Below are 17,000 nucleotides of genomic sequence, written 5' to 3'. Positions count from 1 at the left end.
TCCCCGGAGCGCGTATGTCTGTATGTTCGGCTACTCTCTAACTAGTTCTTTCGGATGAAGCAAGGGAGCACCCCTTGTTTTGAGAGGAGGAAGTGCCTCTTCAAAAAAACCGGAATATTAAGGTGTAGAAAACTGCCGGTGAAAGAAATTGTACGAAAAGCTTTGAGAAAAAGAGGCCACTCAAATAAACAAGAAGCGGTCGTGTTGATACGGGCAGTCACCAAACCGTGACGGAAGTGACCAGGTGTCCGGCTCGAGCGATGAGGGTCCGGCTCGTGTGCGCGCGCACCTGCGGCCAACATACAACACATATGATCTCTTACTCGTCATCATCGCGGACCCCTTGGTCTTTTGAAGACCCTCGAGGGGGGCTCTGTGGTGTGCTTTATGATGGTCGAGGAGGGCGAACTCGAACCGGCGGCAATAAAAACGGAGGCATCGCGTATATTGTACTGATTAATTAATTAATTACACGGCTAATAATAAAACACGAAAATTAAAAAAATACTTGAGGAAGGAGGGAGAGTGGAATTGTGTGCGTTTGGATTAAAAGAAATCATGAAAAGGAAAAATTGTAGCAACATGTGGGTACGGAAGAGTGATTAGTGAAAAGCGTAAAAGAGGTGTTTACTATAGTTGAAAGCTGGAGAGAATTGTTGTCGGTTGGCTAACTGGAAAGCTAGTATTCTTTATTGGAAAGAATGATTAATGAACTTTTAAGTAATCGAAGATATTCTAAGAATGTTTGAGCTCAACACTGCACAACGTTTCCTGTCTGCGGCAAACTTTACGCAGTAGGCCTTACTGCTTCAACATTTGTGATGGTTAAATGCATTTTAATGTAATGACGCATTACAAATATTAATAAATGACAAGAAAAGTGCTAGGCATTATGTAACATACTCCATTCTCCAGAAAGCCTTCAAAAGATTGGTTGAGCTAGTTTTTACTTTTTACTTTCAAAAAACAAAAATGTCGCAATCTTAACAAATCAGAAATCATTAACATTAACGACCGGGTCTTTTGTGGTCTCTATTGCAAGTTTATGCTCGAACCTAGGAGTCCAAAGGCAATCTTACCATGATTTCGTAGACAGTAGAGAATTGCTCAATTTGAAAAATTTGAAGCAAGACTACCATATAGAAAGGGCCAAATATTCAATATAACGCACATTTAAAATGTTGATTTATAAGCTTTTTAAATACTTTTTTTCTGAAAAAAATCATACAGTTTTGTGTTCAAATTATCATTGTACGTACTAACAGCACAAAAGTTCCTCCAGCAATAATTCCAAATGCGATCCTTAAACGAGGGTTCCACATTTCTCCCCGCTTCATTGTTGGGTTGCCATCATTGCATTGCATTCGGGCCGCAATTAACGCACTCAAGATGGCACTTGTCTCAATTTAAATGATTTGTTGTTTCACCCCACCATCCTCAGAATCCTTCAAACGACCAATTATTGCAGGCAACGCATACAAGTTTCTTTCCACACTCCCAATATGATGTTGCCAAGAAAGGAAAAATTGAGTTTTTCCAAGCGATTCTTAATGTCGTTTCGCCATTTTGGCGCATTATTTATTGGTGGCTGGGCGAGAGAAGGAAATATTGTTACTGCCAATTGCATCAGCAGCACTTGTTGGCAGACTTTGGTTGCGAATTGTAGGAATTAGAGACAAACGGAAGGGTTTGAGAACCGCGTGGTTTCGATAATCTTGACCTAGATAGGCGTTTTAAAATTTGAGACTTTTTCTTCGCCTGAAGGAAAAACTTGCCATGTATGATGACATGGCGACTGTCTGTGTAAAACATGGCAGAATACAAGTCTCACTTTCAGCGTCCAGACAGTTGAGAGGGAAGGACACGTTGTGAGATGAAACTTTTGCAGGTGAAATGGTCCAACTGTAACTTTCATCAATAGCCCTGATTACTTTTCGCGTAAATTTCTCGGCACAAAACTAAAGCTCCACGCGGATCACGCTGCTCGAACCTGCTGACGCGTGCCCAACACGAATGACATAATTTAGCTGAGTCCGATATTGGCTCTAAATCAGCATTGAGCTTTATTTACTCTTTCTTTACGCTCATATGGTCACAGTCATCTTTGTTGTTGTGCTCGTTTTGAAAAAAAAGAAGAACAACAATATTTCTTTTATTTTTCATTCATTTCTTCATACAGATCCATTAGTGAGGTATCTGTTGCAGCAGCTGCCCCCGCTGGCCAGCAGAGTTGTGCACCTTTGCAGGTCTACCCCCTTGCTAGTTATTATTTCTAGCATATAGTTATGCACTTTTTCTCTACACTTTTCCGATAAGAGAGAATCGAGCACTCAAAGACTGCTTCCGTTTTGGCTTGAGTTAAGGCGTTACCTCTACAAAAAAGATATCTACAACGATCTAAATCTTGAAATTTTTGAACGATTTCTTTCCCTTTTTCGTAATTTATTTTCGTACGATTCACTTTTAAATGACAAAGCAATTTCCACTCAGATTGGAATTGAAAACATTTTAGTCTTAACTGAAATCAAGTGATACATTAGATTTTTAAAATTCAAACCGAAAAAAAGTTCCTCCGATCGGTCTAATTTTTTTCTAGGGTTCCTTGATCAAAATAATAAGACCCGCATTTTTTTTTGTTTGGCTATTAGGGGGACCTATGCCGTTTTGAGGGATCCAAAAAAATGCCATTTTCATCGTTTTTTTTTGCAAAAAAACTATTTTTTTTTAAATCATAACTCCGCGACATTTCAACTGGTTTTACCTTTATTAATTTGAGTACTGAAAAATCCAACCTTACATTTGAAAAATTCGTATGTAAACATAGAATGGCGTTTTGATCGTGTCTGGACCAAAGAGCCTATGCCTAAAAATATTTTAATCGGATTCGTCGAACAATTTTACGTAACATACTCAAAAATAAGAGGCGTTCATTAACAGGAATTCAAGATATCGAGCCAAACATTTCATTGGGGCACAAAACTAAAAACGGTGATTCGAGAAAATCGTTTGCAATGTGGACAACTTGTTTCAATTCCTATTTAAAAAATAAGCTTGACTGATGGTATTTATATTCATGATACGATAAAACACATCATTATCCCCAACTCTGCTTTAATGCCTCTTAATTTATGCTGATTTTCGCAATAAAACACATAATTTAAAAAAATCTTGTTATTAGAACAAGTGCAAAAGAAAGTGTTAAGAATGTATGAAAAGTTCACTTTATAACACAAAAAGTTCCTCAGCTACGAAAAACTTACGAAAAAGAAAAAGGCACACTTTAACATTTTTTGTGGGTTTGGAGTGAACATTGTTATGTGCCCTTTTGTGTTTTTCTTTGCTATCAAACTAACTCTTGGAGGGCCTGTAGGGACTATACTAATGAATGGAATGGTGTAATAATCCCAAACGTTTTGGTTTTGTGCCCAAATGAAATGTTTGGCTCGATATGTTGATGCTGCTTAGAATAAATACTAAAAATAAAAATGTTACTTAATCCACCTTTAGGTGGTTGGTGCCTTCCTCTCATTTATAGAGTGATTACAATCGCCTAAAGTGTCCACATGGTTTATGGATCTCCCCTAACGTGATCGCAGCACCTAAGAAGTCCTAATAAAAATAAATGACGAGTAAAAAAAACAGACTTCCTACAGACTTTTTGTCAAGATTATACAGACACCGCCTTTCAGGAAAATGGCATCCCTCTACAAGGCTTTTTCAGACGGGACCTTTGAGGTTATGTAAATTCAGATCATTACAAACTGTTTGTAATTTAAGATACGTATGTCAGATCTTGAAAATTCATACTCCACCTAAAAGGTCTGCTCATATGCTTTCTAAAAATATATAAAATGTGAGGGTTTCATGAAAAAACACCCTTTTTACCATAATTTTAATTTAATATGAAACCGTTATTTTAACATAACTTTTTAAATACATGATAAAACTGCATGAATTTAAATAGCAACTTAGGGGACGTTAAGACGGATCGATTAAAACCATTCCGGCCAAAATCGGCTGAGCCTGTGACGAGATATTCCAGTGACATTGATTTGGTACACATGTCTAAATACAGCCAAACACACAGACATTTGCTCAGCTGGTGATTCTGAGTCGATGTGTACAAATGAAGGTAGGTCTAGGAGGTCTAACTAAAAAGTTCGTTTTTCGAGTGATTTTATTTGGATTTTATAGCCTTTCCTCAGTAAAGTGAGGAAGGCAAAAAGGACATTTTCAGATACAGTTCAGACTCGATTATCTAGACGCCTCAAAAAAATTCACCTCGGATAATCGAACCACGGAAAGAAAATATTTTCGTTGATTTATTTTTGAAGCTCGCGCAAGTGACCTAAACACTGATCTAAAGTTATTTAGATTTAGATTAATTTAGCAATTAAAAATAAAATCGAAAAAACTTTTTCATGATTCGATTACCCGAAGTCCCGTACAATCCTTCAGATAATCGAAACGTCGGATAATAAAGGCTTCGGGTTATCGAGTCTGGGCTGTATTCTTTTTTAAATCGACCCTCATCATGCACATGGAACCTTCAATCCAAATAAGAGCTGATTTTGCAAACATATTTGAGATTCGATCATGAGAAACCTTGGTTATGCAAAGTTTCAGTCATATGAAGATCGATTATCCGAAGGTTTCAAAGGAACTTCGGATAATCGAAAAATAAAATCGCCTGGTATATAGTTTGAACTATCCGAAGTGAAATTTTGCCAAGGCCTTTGGATAATCGAGTCTGGACTTACAGTCGATTATCCGAAGGTTTGTTTGGGACTTCGGATAATGAAATTGGATTTTTTTTAAATATATTTTTATTTTCTTATTTTTATGTAAAATCTATTCGAATTCTGTGACTCAATTTAAGTCAAGTTTGAGTGGCTGATTGCTTATTAAATAACCAAAGGCAATTTGTCAATATTTTCTTCATCGCCATTTTGGCTGCCATCTTGAATTTAAAACGTTCTAAAATAGGTTTAGAGTAGTTAAGGGGTCATACAAATATTCGACACTCAAAAATCAGACAACGAAAAAAAATCGTGCTCTGAAGTGACTTTTTCCGATAATTATTTTTCAATCTCGAGATTAACCCTCTGTGTCCGATCACAGTACTTTATACTAGCAGATGCTTTACTAAAAATGTAATGGATGAAAAAGAGCAACTATAAAGTAACTACGGAGGATGATTTTTGAAACGTTTTGACTTGTATGTATCCCCTTAAAAAGTCCACACTCATGTCTAGCAAAAAGAAAACTATCAAGAAAAAAAAAATGCTAAAAAATGTTCAATACCATCATAATCGGCGCCTAACTAACCGTAAATGACCAAACAGCTATGCTTCTTGTGCTCCTGAGCTGGTTCGGTTCGGTTCGGTTCAGTTCCAGTGCATCGGGGGAAGATTTCTTGCATGCAACAGATTTAGAATTGTTGGGCTGTCCTCGCATGGCTGGGTAATCGTGTCTTCCGACTAATAACGCGTCTGGTCGGCCGTCCATCCAAACACACACACACAACTCGGACGGAGAAGACACGTGCTCATGATCCGACGAGGAGGAAGTGTTGTGGGCATAGTCATGTCGGACATAGTTTAGCTCTCCCCAGCTCAACTACTGCCATCATCGAAACTTCATCACGAAGAGACGAAGATGAGTGTGAGTGTGGCCAGATCGGGCGAAGACCTTTTCAGACTTGGTGGATTGATTTTTGATGCTGAAGAAAACTTTCTTCTGTAGCAGCAAATTTCAAAAAAAAAAAAATTGTGATAGTCTGAACGGAGAAGTCTCGTTTTCTTAATACTTTGAAAACTTGTTTTGCCGAAAAAAATTGAGACATTTATTACAACGACAAGCATAACCGTTTTTCCACCTCTCTGCACAGCATTGCAAGAGATGATGGAAAGATAATTTTCTCGTTAAAAAAAATCACCGACTCTAAAAATAAGCCACATATCATATCATCCCTCAAAAACACACTCTCACGATGGCCACTGACGGATTTCTTATTTCTTCTTTCTTCTCCCTCAGAAAATGTGTCCTTTTCCGAGCTGCTGGGTTCGTCACAATCGTCGCAGTCTACCTCCACATCGTCCCTGCTAGGAAATGGCGGTCACCATTCACACCATCACCAGCACAAGTACGGCAGCCCCGCCGGAACTGGTCCGGACAGCGGCAGTTCGATGCTCAGTAGCACCGGCAGCGGCCCCAACTCGGCCTCGTCGCCGTCGGTGCTGAGCACGAGCACCAACCCGTTCTGCTTCTCCGGGCTGTCGATGTCCAGCTCGAGCCTCAACTCGCCGGAACTGGTGGGTGCAGGAGGAGGTGGTGGCAGCGGTGGCCATAGCGCAGGTGGTGGTGGCCAATCGCCAACCTATTACGGGAACGGAGCAGGACTGCACAAGAGCAGCTTCGATGACTTTCGGGTGAGTAATGAAAGAGATTTTAAACAGTTATCGTTCTTGACATGACATCTACAGGATAAAAAAATGTGAGCAATTTTCACGAAAATTGGAAATGGATTTGATTTGTAATTTTGGATTTGGCTTAAACTTCGTGGGGGCTTCGCTATGACCAACGTCCATACGCAAATTTGTTTGTAAATGTTCGAAAATCTATATGTATGCAGGCAGCTTGAGCGCTCAATTCGATCATCTGTCAACTCCGTTATCTGTACATCCACGTGCATAAGCCGGAGATTTGTAGCGGGTGTAGGGACAATTCGCATAGACGCCCTTGCTTCCATCACGTCACTAAATGTGCGTCGAGAAATTAATGAGCAGAATGATCGTGCCAAGTACGAAGAATCTTTGAAACATCTCATTTCCGATCGTCTCGCCACATGCCACTTAAATCTTCACTATTCTTGAATCCCTGTCTTGATCAGCACAACTTACGGCAGCAGTCTTGGTACCGCACCCCGAGCAGGTGGAAACAACTGGAAAAGTTCATGTTCCGTTTTTGTCAGGAGGTCAGAACTTGTTATTAAAACAACCAGATTAGCTGTTATAATAACAGAGATTTGTTCGTGAAATAACTCGGAATTGTTATCAAAAATATTACCAAAAAAATCCGATAAATGAAAAAAAAGGTTCCCAATAACTAAATTTGGTATTGGTGAGATATGTTTTTGCAATGGTAAATATCTGATTTTGATATTGTTTTCTTGTTATTAGCAAGGTTGTTAATGATAAAATTATCGAGGTTCGATAACGATAACGATAATCTATCGTCATCGTCATTCCGATAATTCTATCGGTGATAATTTTATCGTCGATAACGGACGATAACTTATATCTAAGATATTTCTAAAATTGACTAAAACCAACCAAATTATGTTGAATTTTCAAGCTTCCTCTTAGTAAATATTTTTTTGATGATATGGTACGTTTCAAAGAATAAATACAAAAAAAATCACAATTCACCGTATTTTTTAAAAGTAGGGTAGGGTAGTCATCAATGAGACACTTTTGGTTTTCAACTTTCAAAGATTTTTCTCATTTTTTCATCAGCATGTTTTAATGAGCCCTTTTGTTGCATTTTCTTTCTTTTAATGTGTTCTACCATTGACCAAAATATGAGATCGATCCGACATCTACAGCCAGAGTTATTCAACTGTCTCATTGTAGACGCACTTGGCAGGAACAATGAGACAGCTGGGGAACAATGAGACACTCTACGAAAATCAATACTTTTCTAGTAAAACATCATGTTTTTGTATTGTTCCATTGCAGGTGACTTGCCTTGAACATTTTAGAGCAATTTTGCCAACATGAAACTTTAATTAACAAAAGTTATACTAACAAGTATTTAAATTTTGTAAAATTCGTATATTTACACCAAATAACTTTGTATTTTTGGTTAAATGAAGTTCAAACTCACTAAATATGCCAAAAATCACTTTTAATACATGTTTTGAAAGATTTCCAACGATTTTGAAAAGTTTAATGAAGAAAAATCAAAGTGTCTCATTGTTACCCATGAGCTGAAATGAGTGGGGAACAATGAGACAGTTCTGGATTCTGGGTATATTCTAAATTTTGGTCAAACCTAATGAAAGGACATTGTAGCCCAACTCAATCCCTATGGAACGTCGAAAGAAATTTGAAGAAATATTAGTTTTGGTGTTAATGGCAGCCTATGAGCGAAAAAGTAATTTTTGTCCATAATTTACTTTTATACCCCAGAATCAAACATTTATGAATAACTTTTCAAGGGAGCGTCCATAACCAAAGCCACTATTATGGCAGACGTGTATCCAGTAGACACACCCCCAAATATGAGCCTGATTGGTTGAAACTACGACTTGTGAGAGCCATTTTATCATTGTTCTCCGTGTCTCATTGATGACTACTCTACCCTACTTTTTTTTTTATTCGCGATATGGGTATCAAACGATTCAAAAATTTCCATGCATTTTCATTGTTTTAGAGTTTTTTGAATGAAATACTAAAATTTTCACAAAATACCATATTTTCTCGAAAATACTGAAATTTGTATAATTCGCAAAATGAGTATCAAACGATTCGAAGTTTTGCATGTATTTTTACTGCTGTAGATTTTTTTTAAAATGAAATACTAAAATTTTCACAAAATACGGTATTTTTTCGAAAATACTCAAATTTGTATGATTCAAAATATGGTTATCAAACGATTCAAAATTTTGCATGTATTTTAACTGTTTTAAATTTTTTGAATGAAAAACACTTTGTTTGAATACGGTATTTTGTAAAAAAAAATGAGTATTTCATTCAAAAAACTCTTGAAAATTTGAGCATTTTCGAGAAAATATGGTATTTTGTGAAAATTTCAGTATTTCATTCAAAAAACTCTAAAATAGTTGAATTACATGCTAAATTTTTGATTGTTCGATATATTGCGAATTATAATTTTTTTTTTGTATTTTCGAGAAAACACGGTATTTTGTGAATATTTCAGTATTTTATTTAAAAAAAACTCTAAAATAGTTGAATTATATGCTAAATTTTTAATTGTTTGATATATTGCGAATTACAAAAATTTGAGTATTTTCGACAAAATTCGGTATTTTTTGAATATTTCAGTATTTTATTTAAAAAAAAAACTCTAAAACAGTGAAAATGCATGCACAATTTCGAATCGTTTGATACCCATATTGCGAATTCAAAAAAATGAGTACTTTACAAAAACTGAAAATTTGATTAGTTTTAATATTTGCTTGGTTATAATTAAATATTATAGATTGGCTGACGGCTTACAAATTTTGTTCAACATAACAAAAAAATAAAATTTAACAGAAAACAGGCAAAAATATCAGAGTGAGCGAAAAACCAAAATAGTGAACTTGAAAAAAGTGTTCAAAAGTGCAACAAGTTTTAGCAATATAAAAAGAAATAAAATGAAATATTTCGTTATGCATACTTAGAAAATTTTTGTACAAATTCTTTTTTTTACTTGATGGTATACCAATAATTAAAAAAAACTTTAACATTTTTCACTTTCTATATAAGTTTAGTTACAAAAGGAGCTATAAGACTGTGGCAAACACAGTCGCACTTCAAACTCGCAATCAAAGCAAAATGTATGCGGGCTAACGTTTCTGTAAACAAATGTAGGCAAACGTCAAACTGTCAAAAAGGCGACTTTGTTTGTCATGAGACTACATTACATGACCAACAAAATGTTCTTGATAAAATTGGCAATTCTGATGGTTTTGGTCATATTTAGTTGAATTAAAAATAATAACAAATTGGAATATGGAAAAGTTGGTCAAAATTTTAAAGTAAAATTCAACAACAAAAATAAAAATAGATTTGGTTATGACTGCTTTTTATAATTTGGAATATCGAATGAAAGCCGCGGGCAATGATCGAATGATTGTCCATGTGCCATAACGTGAATTGTTATTGTCTTACTCTTTGGCTTCCTCTCATAAGATGTTATTGACACATTCTTCGGCAATGTACACCTTGGGATGAATTTTTGAAAAGCGTGTATGAGCTATTTGGATATTTTTCCTCGATTCTAGACTACTTGAAGCTTCAAAAATCATGGTTTTTATTAATTGATCATTTGAATATCATTTTGTACAAGTTGGTTAAGTTTTGCATCAATTCGTGATAAAATCATCGATTTAAAACATTTTTCTAAAAACTCCTGGTTTTCAGCGAAATAAAATCCAAAAATTATTCTTTTGATTGCATTTTGTAGGTTTTTAGATGTACTTAACGGAAATGTCATGGATTTGCAGTTTATCTTAAGTTAAGTATTTTTTCGAACTAGTGTAAGTTTACCATTTTATTGCGTTGCAACGTCACGAAAAAGGGACAGTTGTTTATGCCAACAGAAAACTAAACATTCAATCATTTTCATATTTTGGATGCTCTTTGTACTTGGAAAGAGCTTTCAAATGCAACCTAGAGCGACTAAATTGGTTGTCTAGATCCAAAGTTTCAACAGGTTTAAGTTTGCGTTGCAACGTCACGAAATTTTAAATCATATTAGTCACATGGCAAAAAAGGTGTATGCGTAGTTGGTTTTTGAAAATAAAAGGATACTAAATATTATATATTTTTTACATAATGTTTCCGAGCATATTTACAGAAGAATTGTACATGGGTCATTCACAAATTCCGTTACTTAAGTTTGTATGCAACTCGAATAAAAGTAGGTATTTTATGAAACTTGTTGAACAAATCAAAATAGACCGATAGACCAGGGGTAAAAATTCTAAAACTTTCTTAAAAATAATCACGTGGTAACTGAATGGCCCCTTTATGATAAACTGATTTACGTGAGGGTTCATTCTAATACAACGCAACGATTTTTTTATCCCACACCCTTACGTAGGCCAAATTACATTAAAATTCACTAAACAATAAAAATCACGTGATTCGATTGTTTTTTTTTACAAACTTTTGTCACTTTATTGTTGGACGAACCCTTACCTAAATAAGTTGTATGCATCGTTTAGTTGTTCGCAATTAAATATGTTATGTTGCGCAGGCAAACAGTTTTATTATTTCCTCAAATTTTATTTAAAAAGCACAAAAGTCAACAAAATAAGTTACGTTGTTTGCAGATCACCCCTTAGGGGCCATCAACACACGATATGGGCACTTTATTCATAAATTTCAACCCTCCTGAAAACTTGAAGCTCCCTCTTCCATTCTAAAACTTCCACGTGTTTTGTAAATTGCTCAAAACCATTAAAAAATATTAAGGGAGCGTTCTTGCATTACGTAACAAAACATTTTTATTTTTAGACCCCCTCCACCCCCTGGGAATACATTTCCGATACATTTTTTTGTATAAATCTTGGACCCCCCCCCCCTTGATATTACCCCGTTACGTATGGACGTCCCATTACATGGATAGAGGAGAGGAGAGGGGGGTCCTTCGTGATAATGGAATAATACAAATATTTATTTTTACTTTGAAACGCATTGTAAAACTGTGTAAATCGTACTGCTACTGTGAAAGCGATATAGGGGGAGGGGGGGGGGGGTCTTACATGGGCGGGCCAGTCAATTCACATGTCCTTGTACTGTGTATTAATGTCTTATAATAAAATCTTAACCTAAAGTTGTTCAAACTAACAAAAACTATGATTTATTTTGAAACTAAAATTTCGTGACGTTGCAACGCAACAAAAACCCCTGTTTTCAAAAACAAAGCGTTGCAACGTCACGAAATGTAAGTGGTCTTTAAAAATCGAGGTTTGATTTTTTCGTAAAACTAATGATTGCATTCGATTTGTTGGTCAATTTTACATTAAAAATGGAAGGAGAACTCAAAATTTGCCGTTTAACAGAGCAGAGTTAATGGCAAAACATAAATTGGGTCAGGATTGAGAAAAAGTCACGCGTTGCAACGTCACGCTACATATTCCCCTCTCAAAAATAGAATATTTACCTAAAATAATGTTTCAACACTGCTTCTTATAGGAAATTTAATGCCCTTTCCGAATCTGTAATAACATATATACCTTTTTTATGTATTTTTTGAGTTACAGCCGAAATACTAAAAAAAGAAAAGTCAAAGCGTTGCAACGTCACGGCGGAATGTGTCTATTATTTGTTCTTCTCATAATCAATAGTCTCTGTAACAAAATCAGATACAGTAGTTGTTCGGTAACTGGGCTGAGAACGTAGCCCAGTCATCGAATGCTGTTCGCTTACTGAACTGAACGAAAAATAACGAGGGGACTACCGATGCATAATATTTATTTGTTGAAATATAAAAATAAAAGTTACTCAAATTTGTTTACAATGATTACTTTTCATATTTCTTTAATTATGACTTGAAATTACATAAAATTTTGAAAAAAGATATTTTATTTGTTGACCATAATTTTGCATCCATTTACCCCTCGGTGATTTCGGTTTGTTTTGGTTTTTTGACGTTTGTCTGCTTTTTAACTGGGCTACGGCCAGGGATGCCAGATACACAGATTTGTCTGTGTTTCACAGACATTTGAGCTCGTGTCAGACATTTTTTGAGGTACACAGACTTTTTAAAAACTTCATTAAATTGTTATTTTGTTAAAATATCAATCGAAACTTATTTCGTTAGTCTTCGAATGCTTAAAAACACAATTTTTGATAGATTTCTATGACTGTAAATTGATTTATTTGAATTTTAGACAAAGACACAGACATACACAGACTTTTTCACAGACATTTTAAAAAATCATGTGGCATCCCTGGCTACGGCCCAGTTATCGAGCGCCCAGTTAAAAAGCAGCCCAGTTAAACAACGCCCAGTTACCGAACAACTACTGTATTTGAACAGCACTTGCCTGATCTCCGTTTTGTTATTCCCACCTGCCCGGGGTGTCCGAGGTTCGAAACACAACAAGTAATTTTAACTTTTAAATTCTGATCAAAACTTGTTAGAAAGGACACACATGTATTTTCTTAAAATTTACTTTTTATGGTCAATCTTGAAAATTCCTATACAATTATTACAAGATTGTTTGCCAACTATAACAAAAATTAAATGTTCCGGATTTCGAAACACGGCGTTATGCCTATAAGACATAAAAAAAATAAAGCATTAAATATTATCAATCATCACAGATCAATGCAATAACAAGTTTGTCCTTCGATATTTTCGGAAGCACAATTTTCCGGATGAACGTCTTTCCGGGGTGGGTTGAGCTGAGAGGGTTCGAGCAAACATCTTTTTGCTTTTTGTACGCCGCCATCCTGCGCTCACACATTCTACAAGTCAATTAAAAGTGCCACTTTTGGGATAGCAGGGTACAGACAGAGAAAATGGGAAGTCAATTGAAAAGAACGGAAAGGTGATTAAAAAGTGCCCTATCCGAGCGGTTCGCCAACCGTTTTGGCAACCGTTTTTGCTGGGGGATAAAAAAAAAGTTTTAGGCGCTTCTTTTTTGGGGGGCTGGCATCTGTCCAGGGCCAAGGTGCTGCTGGCAATAGTTTTCGTTCTGGATTGGGTGGACTGTTGCTTCCGCCGAAGATTGCTTTATTTATAGACACTTGTCCTAATGTTTGACCCCTTCTTCATGTTCTTCAATTTCCCAGTTCGACAGCGACCTCGGCGGTTTGTCCTCCAATGGCAACAACACCAACAGCAATGGCACAAGCAACCTCACGTCGGAGACGTTGAAGCTGCTGCAGCGCAATATGGCCACCAGTTACGACTGCTCGCCGCTACCGACCTCCCCAAGCTCTTCGTCTTCCACCACGGCGGCGGCACTTTGCGCGAGATATTTCCGTGGCAGCCAACAGCAGCCAACGATCAGCGACCTGAATCACAACGGCTACGAACCGACCAGCTCGTCCTCTCTCTTCAGCACCAGCAGCACCACCAATCAGTCATCGTCGCTGTCACGTTCCAATTCACCGGCCGACAACGATGCCAGCCTGCTGGCCAATTTCGATAGCACCAACATTTTGGACATGATCAGTTATCTCACCATCAGCCAGCAGCAGCAGCAGCAGCAGCAACAAAATGGTCACTACAACAGCTCGAATGGAGGTGGCTCGAACGGCTCCTCCCATTACGGCCAGACGCAACAGTCGCCGTCGACTTCGGGGTCGTCGAGTTTGAACTCGTTTTACCAACAGGGAGGAGGAGGAGGTGGATCTTCCTACGGTGCCAACGGGAACTGCAGTGGCGGTGGCGTTGTTGGCCAGGGCAGCAGCAATGGTGGTGGCGGCGGAGGCTGTGGCTTCTCCAGCAATGACTACGAGCGGCTACAGAATCTGCAAGCGCTCAACACTCTGCGGCTGCTGCAGCAATCGCAGTACCAACTGCAGCAGCAGTATCAACAGTTCAACCAGCTGATGCCCAGCTACGGGGGTTCGCAGGTAAATGCTTGTTATCAATTTTTTTTTTTTTTTTTTTTTTTTTATAAAGACCGAATTACGCACATCCAACTGGAAGTTGGAACATTCACCTACTCCATTCGGAGTTAGGCTCGGTTTGTCTTATTTTTCATATTCTGATATTCTGATTATTTCTTTTTTTATGGAGTAGGGCTACATGCCCTCTCATCTTTTCATCGATCTTTACATTTTTCATTAATACTGCAGCACGTGCCAGTGAGCCAGAGCTCCTTTAAGGCAGTGCTTAACTACTTAACAACTATTTAGGATTTTTTAAGATACATTTTTTTTGTTACGGGACAGCTTGGTTTGTTCAAGTTAGTGGCGTGTGATGGTGAGGGGTGGCGATGGGTGGCGATGGGCGTTGGGCGGTGGGCGATGGGCGACGTTGGGTGGCGGTGGGCGGCGGTGGGCGGCGGTGGGCGGCGGTGGGCGGCGGTGGCATGAAACGAAACGTAAACAGAGGCATAAGTGGTGTATCAAACATATTGGTGGATATTCTGCTTGATGATGATCGTCAAACGACGCTTGAAGGCAGCCAGGGTTGGTGATTGTTTGCATTCACGGGATAGAGCGTTGTACAGTTTGCCTCCAAAATAGGTAAATTTTTTCCTTCCAAACTCGCTGTATGGCCGATCCAGAACAAACTCTCCTTGTTGGCGGGTGGTCCGAGACGAGACTCTGACTTGTAGCTTGAAGTTGTGGTGCTGGGTAGCATCCGTTGAGTATTTGCGAATTTGCACCGTCGTTTGAAGCTCGTACAGTGCTTTCAATGGCAGCACCGAATCCGTCATGTCCGAGTACAGGTCAGTGGTGGGGAATAATGCTGGTTTCCGCGAGATGATCTTCAAGCAGCGGTTTTGAAGAACTTGAAGGCCACGCAGATCGGTTTTGCATGCTGAGCCCCAGTTGGCAATCAGGTACTGGATTCGTGAGTGTACCAGGGAAAAGTACAGCATCTTCATTTGTGGGTATGGAATAAACGCAGCAATTCTCCAGAAGATTCCACAAAGTGAGCTTAGCTTGCTTTTAAGGGCAGTTATATGAGGTTTCCACCCCATGGTGCTGTCAAGAATTAGACCAAGGAACGGGTAACTGAAGACTTCTTCAATCGTTTGCCCATCAACAGTCAAAGGTGGGTGGTCAGGAATTGTTCGCCTTGGTGTGTGGAAGATCATGAACTTAGTCTTCCCTAGGTTCAGGGACAGCACATTCGACCTGAAGTACGCGTTGAGCAAACTGATGTCTTCTGCAATCTTGTGTTGCAGTTCAGCACAGTCCTTTCCTCGGTAAAATACCGACGTGTCGTCAGCAAAGAGCCGCGTTTTCCCGTTAAGTTTCAGCTTACTAATGTCGTTTATAAACAACAAGAACAGCAGCGGGCCCAGATTGCTCCCCTGGGGAACTCCAATACTGATGGGACGTCGTTCACTGGTGTGCTCCCCAATGGAAACATACTGCAATCTTACTCGTAAGTAGCTTTTGATTAACGCCAGCGGTGTTCCTCTAATACCATAAAACTCCAGTTTGAGTGCTAGCAGTTCATGGTCGATCGTGTCGAACGCTTTCTTGAGATCGATGAAGAGCGTCGCAGCCAACATCTTGGAGTCAATGTGGAGTAAATTTCCTCAACAAGATCACTTGTAGCTGTCAATGTACTCGAACCTGTTCTGAAGCCATACTGGTGAGTGTAGAGGACCTTCCGACGGATCGCATATTTCATTATCCGGCAGACAATCAATTTCTCGATCAGTTTGTCCAGTACTGAGAGAGTCGAAATGGGCCGATAGTTGTTAACGTCCTTCTTGTCACCTGCTTTGTGGATAGGTACCACACGAGCAACCTTCAAACACTCAGGATACTGGCCAGTTTGAATGATTTCGTTGAAAGTGTCCACCAGTAGTCGAGCAAATAATTCGAAATGCGTTTTCACGAAAGACGCGGGAATGTTATCAGGACCTGCACACTTCTTCGCGTCTAACTGGTTGATTAGCACGACAACTTCGTTGTATGATGCGGGGGTGAGGACCATAGAGCGGGGCTGGGAGGTCAGAGTGCCAAAGCGACTGATGGCTCGATCGCTCGGAATGGCGTTTGCGAGATCATGATCAACATTGCAGAAGAATTCATTGAAGACATTGCAGACTGTATTCATATCTGTGGTAATTCCTCCTCCATTCACGTAGACAGCAGTGGGTTTATCAGACGTTCCTTTTTTCCCCAGGACATCTCCGATGACCTTCCAACTAGCCTTTTGACTGCATTTTGAGAGCATCTGGTGGTAATACTCTCTCTTGCTCTGATCCTTCTTAGTCTGGAGCATCTGCGACACGTGAGCCAACATGTCAGCTACTTCCTGATCGTGGGGGTGTTTCCGTCGCCTTTTCAGAAGATTCTCCTTCCAGCGTATGATCGTCCACAGATCAAAAGTCATCCAGGGACAATGACCTTTAGTTTTAGCCTGAGCCGTTACTGTTTTTGTGCATTGCCTTACTATGGTGTTGTAGTTAGCAACAACTGCAGTTAATTTCTCCTCAGCAGACAATTCCCGCGGCAACCCTACCATAAACTCGTGAAACAGTTCATTCAGGCGCCTATGGTCGATGATGGCTTTCTGCAGCGTTATCCTCTCGGTACCGGATGCTAGGTTGAATGACG

At 38.6% G+C, this 17,000-nt stretch overlaps 1 protein-coding gene across 4 annotated transcripts in view; it reads left to right on the top strand.

Annotated features, from left to right (window-relative positions):
* Positions 1-17,000, top strand: part of LOC6042423 — a 63,809-nt gene that overhangs the window by 40,498 nt on the left and 6,311 nt on the right. For all 4 annotated transcript variants that reach the window (XM_038248314.1, XM_038248313.1, XM_038248312.1 and 1 more), the window contains exons 4-5: positions 6,037-6,431; positions 13,536-14,324. In XM_038248314.1, the coding sequence (XP_038104242.1) occupies positions 6,037-6,431; positions 13,536-14,324 (1,184 nt within the window). The remainder of the gene's footprint in view (positions 1-6,036; positions 6,432-13,535; positions 14,325-17,000) is intronic.

The sequence above is a fragment of the Culex quinquefasciatus genome, chromosome 1 (assembly GCF_015732765.1).
Source record: "Culex quinquefasciatus strain JHB chromosome 1, VPISU_Cqui_1.0_pri_paternal, whole genome shotgun sequence".
NCBI classification, from domain to species: Eukaryota; Metazoa; Arthropoda; class Insecta; order Diptera; family Culicidae; genus Culex; species Culex quinquefasciatus.
This window is presented reverse-complemented; position numbering and strand designations above follow the sequence as displayed.